Source organism: Glycine max, chromosome 6 (genome assembly GCF_000004515.6).
Source record: "Glycine max cultivar Williams 82 chromosome 6, Glycine_max_v4.0, whole genome shotgun sequence".
NCBI classification, from domain to species: Eukaryota; Viridiplantae; Streptophyta; class Magnoliopsida; order Fabales; family Fabaceae; genus Glycine; species Glycine max.
Window position 1 is genome coordinate 8,835,696 of NC_038242.2, and position 19,240 is coordinate 8,854,935.

Here is a 19,240-nt window from a genome sequence, read left to right on the forward strand (position 1 = left end):
CAAATATCATTATGTTACACAGGTAAAAAACAGTACGTAGGAAATTTTCAATTGTGTGATTTTCACTTTGTCAACTGTTTAACCATTTTCATTCATATAATGATTGCCGAAGACACCATCCACATTCGACATATTCTTTTGCACAGACAGAATTTTCATTTTTCCTGAAGCCTCTAGTGAATTTTTTTTTTACGGTTGTTAAGTTCTCAATTCCTAACCTTTGGAATTGCGCCAAGAACCTTATTCTACAGCTAGACTAGTTTAGGACCTTCTACATTATTAATACTAATATTTTTATTATAAGCTTGTTTAGTACTATATTACAGATAGATGTTTGATCGCGACGTATACCAAATTACCAACTATTTTTCCTTAACTCGTGCTAAAAGAATTCCATGGGGCTCGAGACGTGGTGACATGTAATAGGTATAGATACCAGCAAAAATAGCAATTGCAATTTGCATGTCACAATGACATTGTCTCGTATAGAGACCATCACCCCAATTCATCTAAATGTTAATTTTTTTTGGTCCATCATTCACGTAAATGTCACATTTAGCGGAAGAAAATGCAGCTTTGGTGCTTATTGGGTGTGCTGGCAGATCCATTTTTTCAAAAGGGGAACAAAGAAAAGGCTAGAAGCTCTCACTAGCCTTTCACCCATGACCAAGAGACGAAAATTGAGACTGCTAACTTCTCTCACTTGCTCCTTTAAGAATGACTCTACCTCCAATGATTTCACATTGTGATGGAGACATTGTGTGTTGCATGGACATGCTTCATGCTTTATGGCCTTAAAACTCTATAATATCAACTAAGGCATTTTGTAGAAAGTAAGGAAGGTTTGTCCATGTGTTGCGGATGGTGTGGTGTCTTTCGTTCTCTTACAGAAATACAAGCAAATAATGCCACGGATCCCGAAAGAGAAAGACCAAGTACCCTTCAACCATTGAACATGCCCACTTTAAAGGTTTTTCTTCAAACAAACAAACCCACCAACCTCCCCACCAAAAAAAAACATGCTGAATGTAAAAGAGTACTGGCCATTTATTTGGAGCAAAGGCCATTATTGAGCAAAACAATGAATCATAGAAACTTTTTTTTTTCTTTTCAAATCATTTCATAGCTGGCTAAGAAGGACCACAATACTCCTTACAAATGATTGAGTAAAGCAATCATGAACTAGGTCCAATCAAGAGGAAAAAAATCCGTAATTATTTTGGTTGCAACTGCATGATGTTTTTTAAGTGCCATGATGTATAGAAGATCTTGTTTGACCGGACAAGGAAAGGGATTGCAAGTTTGACGGAAATTCACAAATGGAATACAAAAGCCCTGAAATTTCTAATGACAAAATGTATTTAACAAATATGATGTTTATTGGAAAGTTCTTAGCACTGAAGCCAAAAGCTTATATTTATTGGAAAATTCTTAGCTCTGAAGCCAAAGCCTGCGTATTATATACAAAGTGCGTAAGAGTTGTTGTTGCCTCTTGTGAGATGTGTCAAGGAATCTTGTTCACTGGAGTTTCCTTCTGACCAGTCCTTTGAAAAAGTCAAAGCTGTAACACAGTAGAAAATTATTTTTAATTTCAATTGTTATTTTTATAATCAGGACATGCAATAACGTAATTTGAAACTTCATTTCATTAATAAACGTGCCAGATGAAATTTATCACTGTTTCTGATAAGTACATGTGTGCTTCAAATTTCAAAAGTTCCAAGTGATGAAACTGTTGATTGTTTTTTCCAGAAGTATTTTTAGCACAACTTAATCATGCAGTTAGAAGAAAAAAGGCATTTTGTTCCATTACCTATTACCATCAGGGTGGAGCTCACACATATGATTGTCATCACCGACAGCCAGCAAATATCCCGAGGATGTCAACCCCTACGCATAAAAAGAATTAGATAATGGAAAAATTACTCTCCAGCAATAATGACAACTGAAGTTAATCCATCAATGTTACCATTGGAAATGGTTGACAGATAATTTACATATATCAAATTCTTCCACTTGATTTAACAATTTCAGTTTTGAAAATTTCTAACCCGTATCACTAATATAAATCATGATTAGTGCAACACACTACTAACTTTAAATAAAATGCAAACATGATTAGTGCTCTATTGTAATTACAGTAGGACAGGAGGAATAGTTCATATATGCCAAACCTGAATAGTTACCACATGTTCGATCACTTTGTCCTCATTCTTCTCCTGTACAACAACTCTCTGTCCACTGCACAACATTTTGAATATATAAATGACTGCACAGCTAAATCATTCCACATACATGCATAAACAGGTTGTTCCAAATGAAAGCATAAACAGAACGATGAACAGAACAATATGTTACTTCGTTTCAGCTGCTAACTAAAAATCAATGAATGAGTTTAGTTATTAGTATTCTCTGAAGCACAGACTTCTACATGGACACCAAACACAACACTGATACAAACATTGCAACACAACTAATGTAAAAAATATAAGACACCAAGACGCTGCCATATATAGAACCTAAAACAATAATCAAGATTTGTATATTCTTGTATATTAACCTTCCTAGGATAATAACCCTCAGAAAAACAGAGACATTATTTTTTCATATTTTATAATACATTTTAAGCTGACCATTCTGATTTTTTTTAAAAAAATTTAAATATTTTTTTATAATACTAGTGTTCTTGAAGTGTCCATCCATATGGAGGTGTTGACTACAGTGTCTGAACCATATAAAAGTGTTGTTTCAAGAGTCTAAGCTGATAAAAAATAATTTAAGTGGATACCTAGTGAGGAGTGTCTGACATGTCATGTAAATGTTAATGTTGTAAATGTGTATGACGCCTCAAGCAAGAAGAACATCCGCGCTTCATAGTTAGTATTATGAGTTTATGACAATATGTTTGGGAATTCAGATTCAACTCCATGATTAAAATTACTAGGTATCAAGGGTAAAAGGAAGTAATATTTAGAAGTTTAAGATAATGATTATTGGCTAGTTTTAGTGATTTGAATTTCAAAGTGAAAGGATAAGAATAAAATGATGATAAGAGGACAAATGGAGACATTTTGTCTTTTTTTTCCCCGGGACAGGTGGCAAATGTGAGTTGGAGACCAAAAAATGATGAAAAGCAGGAATAACATGAATGGCAGAGGTCCCTCATAGTTCTATCGTGTAAAAGTCATTAAAAACTTTTATTTAAAGCTGGGGTGAAGTGGAGTCAAAGGCTCCTCTATGTATAAATATAAATGATAATGACTTTCAACAAATTATGCAGCCACACACGATGGAAATTTATTCACTGACTGCTAGGTTAGTCACCAAAATATCACGAAAAATAGTGTCCAGGGTAACAATGATTCTCTGATTTTATATAGGCAAAGTAACAGAAAATTCAATCACCTTGTTGTTAACATATTTCAATTTTGCAACCTCAATCATGATCCCTAACTTCTCCTTCAACTTTACCCATGCCAACAAGCAGCCTTTAGCTCACATTCTTTGTGATATTTGGAGCACATGTCAATGTGTCGTATAATTCAAGGCATTAAAAAAAACAAAAAATAAAATTCAAAGGCAATTACCAGTCAAATCTCCCAAGTCTTACTACAAATCCTTGCAAAAAAAAAAAAACTACTGGTGAGAGTTTTTAAAATCAAGTCACCTGTGCAACCATGTCTTGATATAAAGCTCCTCTAGGGTTTGAAATCCTGCATTTAACAGAATAGGTGAAGCTCAAAATTACCTTACTAATCAAAATATTTGGTGATGTAGAGTATCGGGGGCCTAAAATACAGTAAATTAAAGAAAACTCTGAAGTTGGGAAACAATTTAATTGCAAAATGTTAACTGAAACTCTTTTGGTTGTTTATTTTTTATTTTCTTTTTTGAAATAAATGTCTATATTGTCCTCCAGAGATGTATGTGAGATCATATTGGTCATCCATATATTGAAACATTGAATTGGTCCTTCAATTAAAAGCCATTAGTTTTGAGAATAGACCCCTCATGAAATTTTCACTGATCTTGTCTTGTGAGTGTCTATCTTCCTTTTCATAAACATTCCCTATTTAATGTCTATGAAGAGAAAAAGAGAGTGAGAGAGAGACGGAGTCATTTGAAAATCTAAGATGGAATGGAAGGGATCTATTCCTATTAGTTTTGTTCTTCTGGGGACCAATTTGATGGCATAAGTTGACATTGAAATTGATGCATTTATAAATGAACAAAAAACCTAAGGAAACCTTACCATTGTGTCAGGCCTCACTGTCAAAGTCAAGAGTACACGCCATTAAAAGAAACAGTAAATCTTTATAAAGGGAAAAAATACGCAGACAAAAGAAAAATAGAGGCTTATGAAGTTTTGGACTTGCAATGGTATACAAATAATCATTTTTCAATTATATCCATAATTGGTGCATCCTATGCCCTATAGTTATATTACTTATATCCCTCTTTCCTCCTGTGCAAGTTTCTCCACTTCCCCAAAATATAAATTTCCACAATTTCCATCTCTATATATAGCTTGATGGATTTTAGATATAAAAGAATGGGTTTACAAGTGACTTCCAATGTGATTGATACGCAAGGGTGTGCAAGAAGCATACATTCAAGAAGTTGATTCAAATTGTTAAAAGATTTTATCTATCCATGAGTTTTTTCAGAGAAAGGAAGATAGAGGAATAAACACAGGTACAAAATGTTTACACAAACATGATAACCAGAAGAATTGAGGTATGATGTCAGAGATGATACCAACAAGAATATTCAAACTAAGGAGTTGAATAGCACAGTACCTTGATTCACAAATAAATCATAAAATTTCTCAAATTTGTTAAAAAAGGCTGCTAGAACATCTTCTCTTTGAAATTGGTAAGCTCCTGTATAGAACCCTTTTAGAATTGTATTTAAGGATGTTGTTGGGTTCTTATTATTGACATTCAAGCCTATTCCTGTGAAAGCATGAGATTCATTATGACCTTCATCATGAGCATAAACTTGACAATCATTTTATTCTGACGAAAATGGCATTGAGGAGAATCAAATTCTCTGCTGCAGAGAACATGGATTTAATAGACAAGTTCAGCTAATTGAGTAAATGGGATGGAAGTGAAATCAATCACTATTGAACGGCATTGCTACTCAAGAATAATTTATTACCTGCACTAACATTGAACTTCTTTGATTTATATGTCGAGGTACAAAGAATGCCTCCAACTTTACAGCCATTTAAGTAAAGATCATTTGGCCACTTGATTCTAACATCTATGCTGGGTAACCCCTGGAATGGAAGGTGTTGCAATAAAATGTATTTAAGTGACCACAATCCCAAACAATCAGAGAACAAATTAACATTGCGACAAATCATGCATGTTGATTTGGAAAAGTGCCAAATACAAAGTAAACAACACCATTCTTACTGCTGCCTACAACTTCACAGTTTTTCTCAGCATCACATAAAACACCATCAGGCATCAGTTTCCCCAAAAGTATTAGACTTTTCAGTTTATTTAGTCAACAACTTCTGCACATATGAACTGTGCAAATAGAAAATACATCTACTTAAATTTGTTAACCTGACTACAATTTTACCTTATCAAATTCCCTGGCAAGCTAGGTATCAAGGCAGTACTTCAAAACAAAGAACTTACATTTTTGTCACAGATATCCTTGATTGCCTCTGTCATAGCAAGGGAAACCACATACTGAACCAAAGGAACGACTCGTCCATCCTCCATTTGCATAGTAAAAGAAAACATGAGGCAACCTAATGGAGACTCCCAGACATTCTTCGACCGACCTAAGAGTTTAAGTTCTCAGAGCAGCTTTGACTTTAACTAAATTAAAAGGACAGAGAATCACAAACAGCAACACATAGTATCATATTCATATCAAACCTCGTCCCTTGGTCTGAACATCAGCAATGGAAACTGTACCAATGGGAAGCTCACAAAAGTTGCTGCACAAGAATGCCAGATTTAGGCACAACAAAGTTAATAAAACACAGAGCATAGAGAAGGCAAAAGTGCAGAACATACTGAGAAACGATATCGTGCGTTGAATTTAAGTCTGGAGACCAAATGAGAAGCCTGCCAAATTGATTGGTGGAAAGAGAATCCATGTAGGAATGAACTTGGAAAAAGCCTTGCATAACAGAATTATCCATCTCCGAATGCAAAACGAGCGAGAGTTTTTCATCCTCGGGAAGCTTCAGTGTGCTACTGGTCTTTATAGCTTTAGCAGTTTCATTCTCTGCCAGTGATTTGCCACACAAAACCAGCAAACTGCACGCCACACCTGATAAAAAAGGACGAACAACTGTTTCATTCTCAACATTCAAGCTTTACTCGATCGAATTGTTCAATAACAAATGAATTGGTTAATTAATATTAAAGGCTTAAACTTGAACTTTACTCAGCTAACATTATATGATATATCTGAGAGCACACAAAGACCAAACCTGAAGATGCCATTAATGCAGCAGGTGTAGAACAACGGTGGTTGCAGAGCTTCTTTGTGGTGGCTGACAGCAGCGACGCTGTCAACGCAGGGTTGCGCAACAGCATCAACGTTTATTCTCCGACTTCAAAAAAGCGTTATCTAGGTCGGGAAAAACAAGGTGGTTCCATTCCGTGACCGATTATTATAGGTTTTTGTTTTTTTTGCAATTGAGTCATCAAAACTTTGGAAAATTGCATGAACCCAACAATATCACACATGGCATGGCATTTTGAGAGGAGAACGTGTCGTATATATACGAATTTTATAGATATTTGTATGTATTTATGAAAATTCATTCATAGTTATTTCTTACTAAAATATAACTTTTTTTAAAAACAAATAATGTTAAATTTTGCTTATTGTAATTTGCCTTGAATTATAGTATCAAGTATAATCAAATAGTAAAATCAATATCGATATAAAAGGGAGAACAATAATATCATTTGATTGCAAATGTAATCATGTATATCCTTGCCTACACGACTTAAGCCTACATACATATTTTAGTTCTCTTTAGAGTTTACAAACAAAGAGTTAAAAAAATAAAAAATGATATGTATAGAGATTAAAAGATAAAATGTTTAAAGTATAGAAACTAAAATAATTTTTTTAAGTATAAAGACTAAATGAACCATTAAACCAATTATTTTTTGCAGCAATTAAACCAACTATTTATAAAACTATCTAAATTTAATTTATTGTGAGTTTTCATATATTTATGTATACGATTTTCTTAAAATTTATTTTTATCCTAATTGTTGACATTGAAATGATAAACAAAACTTATCATTGTGGCTGGTGCAGATGGGAAGGTGTTGAGCTGTGATTCTACTTCTAGAGTAGTATCAATCAATTTTGCAAAATAACACGAGAGAGAAGAAGGACTAGTTAGCAAGTTTGAAAATTTAGGAAGAGGTTGCAAGTTGCAAGTTGCAGGTGATGAATAAGTAAAATTGGAGAGTGGGAGATGAAGGGGGAAGAAGAGGTTGCAAGTTGCATGTCAGGTTTGAACATAATAAACAAATAGCTAATGACTGTAATGTAACTGTTGCTGTGCTGTTATTTACTATTCTTTTTAATGTTGTTCAGAGGTCAGAGTGGAAGCTGCATCGTCTTGAGTGCCAGGTCCTCTCCAGGCTCGACCATGACAAGAGAAAATCTCTCACACCGTCCATACGCCTGATGCTTAGACTTCATCTTCGGAGGAAGCTGCAAAATGATAAGGTATATAGAAAAGTTAATATTTGATTCATGTATTGGTGCAAGAAAGCAGGAACTGCTTCTTACATTATGAAATCTTACTTCCTTTTCTTGTCAAATGGAGTGTGCCTGTAAACATTTATTAATGCCATGCTACAAAAATTGTGGTCCTTCACTGAGCAAAATGACATCATGTGATCTATGTAGCCGACCTCACTTAGTGGAATCAGGCTTATGTCATCGTCGTTGTTGTTGTTACAAAAATGCAGACCTTATCACTTTCATTCAATTGACAAACTTCATTAATATTTGGAAGTGCGAAGGAATTGTCAATGTAAATACTGAAAGATCAGTTTTGCAAAACCTATTTTTTTTTTATCTTTCCAAAGGACCATTCAATTTTTCTTTTTCATGTCAAACATGGGAAAAACAATCTTTGTTAGTTACCGACTCTTGTGCAATGTCTATATATGCCTGTCAATTACTTACATTCTAAAAATGTGTTTGATATAGCAATCACAGTAGCTAATGTCACAATCTCATAAGATTAACATGGAGTAAGTTATTTCAAACGCGACTGGAGCTTACATAGATTCCAAACAGCTTAATATATAGACTGTTGTGCTTAATATATTCTTTGCTAACCAGTCTGTTGGATACTTGCCTTCCTCGTTACTTTCTTAATTTCTATATTCAGTTGCACTCACATTTGCCTTCATAAACTTGCTTTTGATGACTTATCCTTAAATTTCCTTTTCGTGGCTTTGAAAAGTTTTTTCTGTGTATTCAGAAAGATTTTTTCACCCACTGATCTGAACATTGATCAGCTATAAGAGAGAATTTTTTTTTTTTTTTTTATTGCCAGATCGTCCCAAGCACTGCAATGGACAACTACAACTTGGTGGAGGCATTAGTGGCTTGTATCCTTTTTATTACTATTTTTACTGCAAGTTTAATGAAGTGAACTTAGATTTTTGTCCATGATGATTGTTCTTTTTAACGTTCGCTTCCATGAAGACATGTCTGACATCACAGAGGAGCAACTGGTGCTTTATGCAAAGATGGCTAATCTTGTAAACTCCATACTGCAATGGCCAGAAATCAATATAAAAGAGATTGCAGAAAATTTTTCTAAGGTCTTATGCTCCTATACCTAAATCATTTGATGCAACTGTTATAAATTTTTCTCATGTAAAATCACACACAGCACTCTCCATTGACGAAAAGGTTATGTCCATGTGGATTTATACATATTTGTTTTAGATAGGGTCTTTTTTATGTGGATTTGACTCTCTCATGAAGCCATTCTAAGGTCTGATCCTTCTAATCCTGTAGTTTGCATGTAATGCACATACCATTTGTGACAGTGAGTTGAGACCCGTGGGAACAGGATTGTATCCTGTTATTTCCATCATCAATCACAGGTAACTACTTAGTCTACTCCCCTCCCCCATCCCAATATATGTATATATTATATCCTATTTCTTGGTAGTGTTCTAATCTTGGTTGTACCATCTAGCTGTTTGCCCAATTCTGTGTTGGTGTTTGAGGGAAGGTCCGCTTTGGTACCTACTGTGCAGCATATACCCACAGGTACTGAGGTATGTTTTATTTTCTTGCCCAAGTCGAAATAATAATTTGCCATATTTAGTTCAATGGTTTATAGAGCAAGAAACGTCATTTGGTGATCATTTGTGCAAACTCAGAAACGCTTGGGCTGAAAATTAGGATTTAACCATCTTGTTTCACAATAGTCCTCTCCTGTGTTGTAGCTTGTTCTGTATCTCTGTAATCATAAATGCTCATGCTTAGCTTCATATATTTTCTATGTCTAATATCATTCATTTTTCTCTAAGTTATCTCCACTTTTTTTTATAACTATGATGGTGAGGATGTAAAACCAAATTTGGCTAGTTCTACCTAAATATGGGTAAAGTAAAAAATTGCTGTGAAACTGTCAATAACACTTTTGACCCCAAATCCCAATTCTATCATTGAATCACCCTTAATATGATATATGCATTATGAGGAAAATTCATTCTTTCGGTTGCTTGAGCACTGGACAACTTTGGCTTGACACTGCTTCCTGTTTTAGTTTGCTACATCTACTACTATTTTGTCCTGTCCAGAGCCAGCAGCTACAAATCTTTGTAGTTCTTAATTGTTTCCACAGTGACAGCAGTTCCATGTTTACTACTCTAACTGCTAAATTTTCTGGCCATTAGCACAACTTACATTTCTCTAATTGACTTGATTGGCAGTTGCAACTTTTTTCTTTTGTGCTTAGAAACTTTTTGGGTTGGGGCAGATCTCATATCCAATAGATGATGATAGTGTCAAATTGGAAGATGTTGCATGATATCTTTATTCTTTTCCAGTTCATGTTCAATACACATTTATTTATGTTTCAAGGTGCCGATAAGTTATATAGAGACTGCTGGAAGCACTATGACTCAACAGAATGCTCTAAAGAGCAGTACCTTTTACTTGTACATGTCCTCGCTGTTCTAAAGTGGTACTTGCTATATTACTTAATCTGGGGTATTTTCTTTTGGGCTTGTGTTGATTGGCTTATTCAGTTAAGTTAGTTTTGCAGGGTGAGTATGATGATATCCAAGAAAGTGCAATTCTAGAAGGATACAAATGCAAAAGTGAAAAATGTGGTGGTTTCTTGCTTTGTACAACTGATACGTAGCCTATGCCTGTATAAATGTTCCAGTAGCTGAAGGGGAACTTTATAATCTTTTACTGGCTATTGATTTTGTAGTTTGATGGTACATCATCCCCTATATGAACAAGAGTGAGATCAAAGATAGACAAACCTACCAGGTGCTTTTATGTCTTTCTTATCAATGACCTTATTTTGATTTTTTAATCTGCTAAAATTTTGAAGATGGGAAAGGATTCCAATGCCAAGGTTGTGGACTAGTTAGGGACAAGGAGGAGATAAAGAGAATTACAACTGAAATTAAATTGCTATCTGAAGAAAAAATTATCTCCTCTTCCACTTGCAGTATCCTTTAATGTTTCTGACAAAAAATTATAATTGCAATAGCTATATCACCTAAACTATTTTCCTTTTGCATTTCAATCTTCTCTTCTTCCCTCCCCCTCCCCCCGATAGACATGATCCATATGCACATAAAATCGATTTCCAGTTTGTCCATGAAGTCAAATCCTTGACTATTTGTAGATTATCAAGAAGCTATTTCCATATATAAATGGATTGAGAAGCTGCAAACAGAACTCTATCATCCTTTATCAGTCAACTTGATGCAAAATAGGGAGAAGATTTTGAAGGTAAGCTCCTCCTTGTAGTTCTCTATCTATTTTACATTTTTATTCTTATTCCCTTGTTAATATATCTTGCTTGATGATATCAAGCTCAACCTTGCCATACATGCTTTACTCAGCCCAATCCTATGGATATTTGTTCGATGCATGTAGATGACTAGATGTTACTTGTGCCTTCTCAGTGCAAACAAATTCTCTTGCTGTTGAGTAGTCACTGAAATACATTAGATACTAGTTAATTAATATGGATTGGTTTACATTCTGTTTTGGATGACCATGTGAATAATATACCACATGTCTTGATGACAAATGGAGTTTGTCTCCTTCATATGTATCCAAAGTTTGCATAACTGCTCTTTTATTTCTTTTCTACTAGTAGACTCAATTTTGTCATTTATCAATTAAAACCTCTTGCATCAAGGAGCATGCTATATGTTCCACATGTAAAAATTAAAACTACTGTCCATTGAAGCAATAATTTATGTTTCAACTCTGGAATAATGGATCTAAAAATGACATTTTGTCCTTTGCAGTCACTAATGGAGCTGGAACACTGGGCAGAAGCTTTAGCATATTGCAAATTGACCATACCATTCTATCAAAGTATGTCATGCTGAACTTGGATCCTTAGTAAATGACACCAGAATGAGATTCCAATGCATTGATCTTTTCAGTAGTTTCAGACAGTTTGGAGTACCGCTGATAGCCATCATTAATTTTCATGGAAATCTTGAATCCCTTTGATTTAAGCAATCAGCAATGACTATAAGTTGTTACTTCATTGCAGGAGTGTATCCAGCTGTTCACCCTCTGCTTGGCTTGCAATATTATACTTGTGGAAAACTAGAATGGTAAGCATCTGTCAACTGAAGCTTTTATCTGTTGAGTCTTAAAATGGACGCAGGTTTTTGTTAAATTCTTTTACTCAGTGAAAGCATTTGTGGGGGCATAAAGAATTTCTCTCTTGCAAACAACGCGTAAGCAAGTTGACGTAGCTTATAGCTTACAAGCTAGTGAAATAAATAAAGCTTATTTACCCGACATTTTAATTTGGCTAAACAAGCTTATTATAAACTAATTAAAAAAACTAGAAGCCAACTTATTTGGCATGTCAAAAACTATAAAAAAAATGTACTGACAATTGAAATAATATATACTTGGTGTACTTAACATCCAATTTGTAATAATTTGTTTTAATGATCTAGCAATACATACTTGGATTACAACAAAAAAAAATGTACACAAACAATCAAAATCAAACTAATCTAAATATGTAATCAGTCGTCCTGAATAAAGCAGACCTGTTATTTTTGTTTAATGGTTTTGGTATATAGGTATCTGGGAGACACAGATGAAGCTGTTAAATCACTGATCAAGGCCGTGGATATACTACGGATTACTCATGGCACAAATACACCTTTCATGAAGGACCTCTTGATGAAGTTGGAAGAAGCCCGTGCCGAAGCGTCTTACAGATTGTCCCCTAAAGAGTAGTAGAATGTCGCAAATACACCTTTTATTAAGGACCTCCTGATGATAAAGTTGGAAGAAGCCCGTGCCTAAGCATCTTACCAATTGTGCTCTAAAGAGTAGTAGAATAACAAGTTGATGACTATGGTTGCTCTGCTGTTTGTACAAACTAGTCATTAAAACATCACACAAAAAGGATTAATAGGTGTTTTTATTAATGCTTGCATATTTGCTCAGTGAGCCGCATGAATCTCATTCGGACAAATTGCTAATGGCCAAAGAGATGGATGGGAATTTACTTTCTATTAATTGGGTACTTTCCATTTCCCAAAGTTCAGTTGGATTGCGTTGTTTCTTTTTTGGAAAATCTTATTAAACCTTCAATGTTTTAAAATTCCAATTTGACAAGTACAATTTATTATATAAAAAAAATCGTATTAAACCTTCTGTGTTTTAAAATTCAGATTTGGCAAATACAATTTATTATATTTTCACTTAATGTTACTTTTGATTCTTTCTGATTTAGTATTATTTTTTAATTTTGATCATTTATGTTTACAAAGGATTTTGTTCTGAATAAATATGTTAATAAAAAAATATGACACATCCATTAATACTAATTAAAATGATGACATAGCATTTCAGTTGAAATAACACTATTTCAAATGATGTTATTTTGATACTTTTAAGATTTTATAAAGTTTCAATTCAATTCATTAAGTTTTAAATGATTTCTTTGGTAATTCAAGTTTATGAAAAGTTTCATAGTGGTGCAATCAGTCCCATACACATAATGCCTACTTTTTTTTTTTTTTTTAAAAAAAAGACTCAATGTCTACTTATGGAAGGAGATGATCTTGACAACGTGTATGACCCTATAGCACCAAAAAATGTTTTAAACCTGAAAAGATACACGAGCCTCTTTTTTTTTTTGAAAAAAAATCTACACATGATTTGTTTATTTGAAGTCTCACTTCACAAGATTTATACAAGACCTGCACTAAATTGATTCACTAGCTACACATTTCAACCCACTCTCAATAATAGGAAATAGATACAATGCCACCTAGTAAACTGTCAACCCGTGAAAAATGGTATGACTTAGAAAAATTACATTTACTACAAGTACATCAAAGAAAATGCGAAGACTTTTTCACACCTGCAATTTGGGAGGGAGGAGATAACGAAAGAAAGTGATTAATAAGGGAGATGTGATGGAAAAATAAGAGATAGAGGTGTAAGGTGGGAAGAAAAACTAGAGTATGCAAAAATCGGGATTGCAGAAAATATATTAAACAAGGCCCAACAATTTGAACACCTACTGATAAAACTCACTAGCTTCCCTTATCATCTACTTGTATTCAGTATTTGTCAAACGTTCGTGCAGCTGAATACAGAGTTCTGACATTTGGGACAGCAGTTTTAGTTGTTGATCTCCTGAATTTAGTGAGCGAGTTGTTTTCTCAAGTGGGTCGCTAAGAAGCCGTTGGAGGCGACTACACAGTTGGGATGCTTCAGGGTCATATGTACAAGTTTCAGAAATAAGTTGTAGCAATTTACAGCTATGATCTTGGGGCAAACATGGATGAGATGGTACAGGAGGAACAAGAAAAGGATGTTGGAGTAGCTGAGGAATTCTCCACCTTTGATTGCGATCCCATGCTAGACACCTTTCCATAAGATCCAAAAGCCATGGGTTTGAAACTGGTTCATACGTAATTTTATGATTTGGATCTGTTATAACTTTGAATTTGGCCCAAAATGTCTTGTAATCAGAAAAAGGTGTCCTGCCATATACCATTTGATAAAGGATGCAACCCAGGGACCAGATATCTGATGGTCGCCCACACTTTATGATGTTTCCATTCGCATCAGTTTCATTACACAAAAATGCTTCTGGAGACATGTAGCTTAGAGTGCCCACCTGCAAGAGTTTAAAACACCTTTAAGTAATAAGTACAAATCTAATATTTAGAGTTAGTTTCTTATCCCCCTTAATATTGGGATGAAAAGTTCAAAGAAATTTTTCATATAACTTTCAAATAAAACTCATTCTTAAAATTTCACATATTTTAAGGAAATTCCGAACTGTTATTTAGGATGTGGTCTTCCTTTTTAAGCCTGGGAAAATACTTCAAAGTTTGGTACTGTGTATGTTTTGAAGATTTACTCAAATTATTAGTCACTTTTTTTCTTTCTATTTCCATTGATATCTATCTTATAATGTTTTAACTACTTAAAAGAGCCTAGAAAAACAGTAATGAAATTGTAATTATCCAGCTGCTGAACTAAAATGCACCCGAGGACCTATCATATTGTTGAGGACTCCTTCTAAGGCACTCAATCAGTTAACATATCAATTTAATAGAGTATTGAACCGTTCATGCAAAAAAAGAGCAACTTAAGTCCTTGCAGTAAAATCACCTGAATTGGTAAACCAAAACAATAATGTTCAACTGAATTCATAACTGACAAAGAAGTATGATGATCAAATCATTCTAGAATCCAAGACTACTTTTAAAGAAGACAGTAAGAGGTCTGACAAATCTAATCTAAAAGCTTTTCACAATTGCAATAACCATTATTTTTGTCTATTCTAAAAATCAGAACAATTGATTGGAAAAACAATTGGACCAATGAGGGGTCAATTAGACAAAACCATCGCTGAAAAAATTGCTTTGTTTAGAAATCATATGAAATTGTAATTTTTTTGTAAAGCAGAACAAACCATACATGCAAAGGAAGGCTACTAAATACCTCGCTAAAACCACTTAATGCAGTTACATCACTGATATGCAATTATGCACTACATTTAGTGATGCAAGAGAGACATGCATAATTAAAGCAACATAAAAGCCACAAGGTAAGAGAGATATGCATCTCAATCATAGCATATACACAAGTGAGTCAAAATTAGAAAAAAAAGGTGGAAAATAAGCATCACCTGTGAATCCCGTTGGATGTTGGTTGTGTCACTCATTATTGCTTTGGCTATACCAAAATCAATCAGTTTTAGGGAGCCTTTGACAAGGAGGAAGTTAGCCGGCTTCAAGTCTGAGTGCACAATCCGGTCCTCATGAATAGTGTTGACAGCTAAAAGAATTTGCTGCAAAAGTTGTCACCAGAACAATCTCAGGTAACTTACATTGACAGAGTTAAGAGGAAAAAAACGCATTCCAAGAAAGGAAACGGAGAAAACTGGTCGCAAGTGAGATCATTTGAATCTGATTATGAATGATGATATGTGAATGAGACTTCAATTGATCACCCCTCATCCCAAAACACACAGATAACTATTTTTCAAATATCATGTAAAATATGATGAGTTGATTAAGCACCCAGAACATGTAGAAGCAGAAGTGGATATAGACATGGAAGTGTTATTTACATTCTTTTTGGATAATCCAAGCACTAGAATTTTCAATGATGGATCAAAGAAGGCAAAATATGGAACGCACAGGTTCAAAGAAATGACAAACTATTTTCAAGGATACATGATAGAATTTGAAACCTGCCAATAAAATCGAAGCCAGTTTTCATCTATAGTTTGGTAGCTTCCATCCAGTTCCTTCCACTTCTGAGACAACATGTGAGCCAAATCAATTTCCCCATATTCAAGCACCATGTATATACATCCATCATCCTTGACCCGGCCATCTTTATTACTGAAGGAGCCTTTCATAACTTCCTCAAGCAAAGCCTTGTCAGTCACCTATTCACAAAATTGACTGATTGAGTGAAAATAAACTACACTACAACATCAATAAAACAACATTTTCCATGCACCACACACACAAAAATCAACTCAAAAGAAAATCCTTTTTCCCTAAAATGTTCATAACCCAAATCCCAAAAAATGAAGAGTATGTATACAAAAGTGATTATACACGGTATCCTCTTCCTCAGACATCCAAGAGAGATATGAAGCAGAAATAACTAAAAGCAAGAACTGCAAAGTATCATAACAGAAATATGCCATTGAGCATAGTACCTCATAATCTATAAGCTGTATGATGTTATCCTTTCCCTTCAGCCTATTTAGATACTCAATCTCTTGACAAAACCCATATGCAGTAGCATAATCACGACCCTTGAGCTTGATCTTTTTAAGTGCATATATCCTACAGTCCGATGAAATCACCTTGTGCACCTCACTGCTTCCACCACTACCTATCTTGCCAAGTCGCTGATAAAGCTTGCCGTTGACTTTGAAAAACAAATCAGGGTCATAAGTTCTTTTCCGGGCACCCAATGTACCTTTACTACTTGCAGCCTTCTCTCGTTTTTCTACCTTAGAAGACCCCAACTTCACATCTGAAGATGAGGTTATGGTTGTGGGAAGTGGAGCCTGCATTTGTACAGTGGCAACATCCACAGCCTCTTTCCCTTTCCCATCATCACAAGAAGTATACTTAGAATTGCCAGATTCTTTCAACTCACCCCCTTGTTGCTCCTTAGATTGATTGCTCTCCTTGGATAACGACCCTGCATCATCAATACAAGAACCAGAAGCTCGGACTTCAGCTTCTGCCCCCGGATCAACTGGCATTCTATTGGTTTCTTGTATGGAAACATCAATCGATTTCACAACCCCTTCAGTTATAGGGCATGGATTAACATTAACCTCCCCCAAAGGCTCAGCAGCCACACTTGAGCCACAATATTGACGGAAATGAGAATACCGTGTTGTTGAATTCAGCATTGGCGCTGAAGTTGAATGAACAGATGTAGTTGTGGCACAAGTAGGTCCGACCACCGAAGATTGCGTCGCTGGCTGACTCAAAAAACTTCTGAATTGCTGCAAATGATCCGGAGTAACCACGCTTCTCTTCGGCAGCACGGAACTCACTCCACTCTCGCATTTCAAACTCGCGTCAATCCCCGCCTGCTGAACACTCTCCTGCTGGTTGCATCCAAGCGACGACGACGACGACCATGCTTCGATTTGGCTGCCTTCAACCCACTCCATTTCTGCGAATCCAAGCGAACTCATGTGAGAAGATAAATTCTCCAACTCAGTGGCCTTTCCATCTGCAAATTAAAAACACATCGCAGGATATGACGGCGACAAATTCGGAATACGCAAAAAAGAAGAACAAAATAAAAATCTTACCCTGCGAGGCAGCGTTGCTTGGAACTGAAAACTGGACTTTCTTCTGAGAGTCTAGGTTTTGAGAAGGGACGACGGCGTTGAGCGAATCCTTGGAAGAAGCTTCTTCTTGAGAATTGGTGACATCGGAAGAAGAAGAAGAAGTGCTAGATGCTCTTCTTTGAGGAAGTAGCGTGCGCCTTGGTCTTATGCAATTGGACTGCATTGAACCTGAAACGGGGAGAAAGGAGAAACCCTAATTGAGATTTGAAAAGGCAAAACAGGATTGAGTGAAGAGTTAAGAGTGAAAGGGAGTGTAAGGACCGAGAGGACGGTGTCGTTTCAAGGCGGCTTGAACGTCGCGGAGGAGGTCCGTGGAGGAGGAATACGGGTTAGGCTTCCCATCCATGGAGGAGCAGTCTCCACCGCATTTCTATTCGCTTCTAATTCTAAATTCCACTGAACAACACACCAAATTGAAATTCAATTCATCCTTTCGCGCTCCTCCTTCTACTGGGCTCACTCAACCCAACGCTCTTGTTGTCCATCTTATAACTTGGGCTTATTACTCACTGAAACAAACTTGGGCCTGTTCAAAGCTCTGTAGCTTTGGTTGTGTTGGGCTTGGACATTAATTACAGAATTTGGCCTTTTCTGCATACTGGTTCCCTATATAAGTTCTGAAGTTGAAAATTGGTCTTAGGCATATGCCAGTTGCTTTCTTTATCTCCATAATTATGTCAAATACCTAATTTAGAATCTAAAATTACATTTTGGATTGGTCTAAGTTAAAAATGTACAGGAAACAACTGCCTACGTGTATTGGTTATTGGTCTCTATGGATAGGAACATCTATCGAGTGAGTGTAAAAATTATTTTCAGTTTGATGTTATAATGTATTTATTGTTTATAGTTTTTAAAGGTCAATATTAATTATTAATTTATTAATTTTTTTTAGTCAAAAAAATTTCAATCCATGACTTCTCCTTTTTCTCATTTTTTTTATTATCAAACTAAATCAATATTATAATTCATATTTCGTAAACTTAATAGACGAAAATAAAATATTTTAAAAAACTTAAAGTCCTAAAGTGAAACTATTTAAAAACATAAGTCATTAAAATGAAATAATTTAAAGTGACGTTATTTCAGTTAGCATTATATATCACTATTCTAATCAAATGTTAACAGACACATCATATTTTTTCTGTTAACATATTTAACGTTTCACTAAAAAATGATTAAAATTAAACCCTTAAAAATATAAAAAAAAATAAAAATGAGATTTAAAAAAAATAATGTAGCAAATAAAAATGATCAAAAGCAACCTTAGATGACTTCTAATCTACACTTTTGAAAATACAAAGTTGTCTGTTATATATATATATATATATATATATATAAGCAGACTGACACGCTTGCATGAGTTGCAATTCGAGCTGCTAGAAACCAAAGAGAATCTTTTCGGCTTCACATTATTTAGTTACAATGGATATATTCATTCACTGAAATACTTAAAAAAAAATTCTGACAACTTTGTAGGGCAACTTGAATTGAAGCGGAAAGAATCAAATTTAAAAAAAAGAAAAAAGTACTAGATGAGCCGTTGCTTAGATTTGGAAGATAAAAGTACTAGATTTTTGTAACAAAATAAATCAAAAGTGGTTGTGCTACTAGAGGAAC

The 19,240-nt window shown here is 34.9% G+C and overlaps 2 protein-coding genes and 1 pseudogene across 6 annotated transcripts; 1 reads left to right on the forward strand and 2 right to left on the reverse strand.

The window, feature by feature from the left end:
• Positions 1-1,341: 1,341 nt before the first annotated feature.
• On the reverse strand, positions 1,342-6,727 carry LOC100813650 (biotin--protein ligase 2). 4 transcript variants are annotated; one of them, XM_003526562.4, is made up of 10 exons: positions 6,464-6,727; positions 6,042-6,300; positions 5,901-5,962; positions 5,655-5,803; positions 5,164-5,284; positions 4,800-4,955; positions 3,668-3,713; positions 2,175-2,241; positions 1,814-1,890; positions 1,342-1,561 (listed from the first exon to the last, which is right to left on the reverse strand). In XM_003526562.4, exons 1-10 carry the CDS (start codon positions 6,567-6,569, stop codon positions 1,519-1,521), a joined length of 1,086 nt encoding a protein of 361 aa, XP_003526610.1. In that variant the 5' UTR covers positions 6,570-6,727; the 3' UTR covers positions 1,342-1,518. The 4 variants fall into 4 exon arrangements, 3 of the variants coding, with proteins under 3 accessions (XP_003526610.1, XP_006581574.1, XP_040872333.1); XM_006581511.3 differs by lacking the exon at positions 4,800-4,955 and having other exon boundaries at positions 6,464-6,691; XR_005891980.1 differs by lacking the exons at positions 1,342-1,561; positions 1,814-1,890; positions 2,175-2,241 and adding an exon at positions 3,455-3,502 and having other exon boundaries at positions 3,588-3,713; positions 6,464-6,693.
• LOC100779605 (histone-lysine N-methyltransferase ASHR1-like) lies at positions 6,721-12,800 on the forward strand (annotated as a pseudogene).
• Positions 12,801-13,486: 686 nt separating this feature from the next.
• Positions 13,487-18,039, reverse strand: LOC100780144 (serine/threonine-protein kinase MPS1). 2 transcript variants are annotated; one of them, XM_041016397.1, is made up of 7 exons: positions 17,882-18,039; positions 17,582-17,788; positions 16,460-17,499; positions 15,980-16,180; positions 15,413-15,574; positions 13,791-14,392; positions 13,487-13,627 (listed from the first exon to the last, which is right to left on the reverse strand). In XM_041016397.1, the coding sequence occupies exons 1-6, from the start codon at positions 17,964-17,966 to the stop codon at positions 13,820-13,822; spliced, it is 2,268 nt and encodes a 755-aa protein (XP_040872331.1). In that variant the 5' UTR covers positions 17,967-18,039; the 3' UTR covers positions 13,487-13,627; positions 13,791-13,819. The 2 variants fall into 2 exon arrangements, with proteins under 2 accessions (XP_040872331.1, XP_006581576.1); XM_006581513.4 differs by having other exon boundaries at positions 13,487-14,392.
• Positions 18,040-19,240: the final 1,201 nt, after the last annotated feature.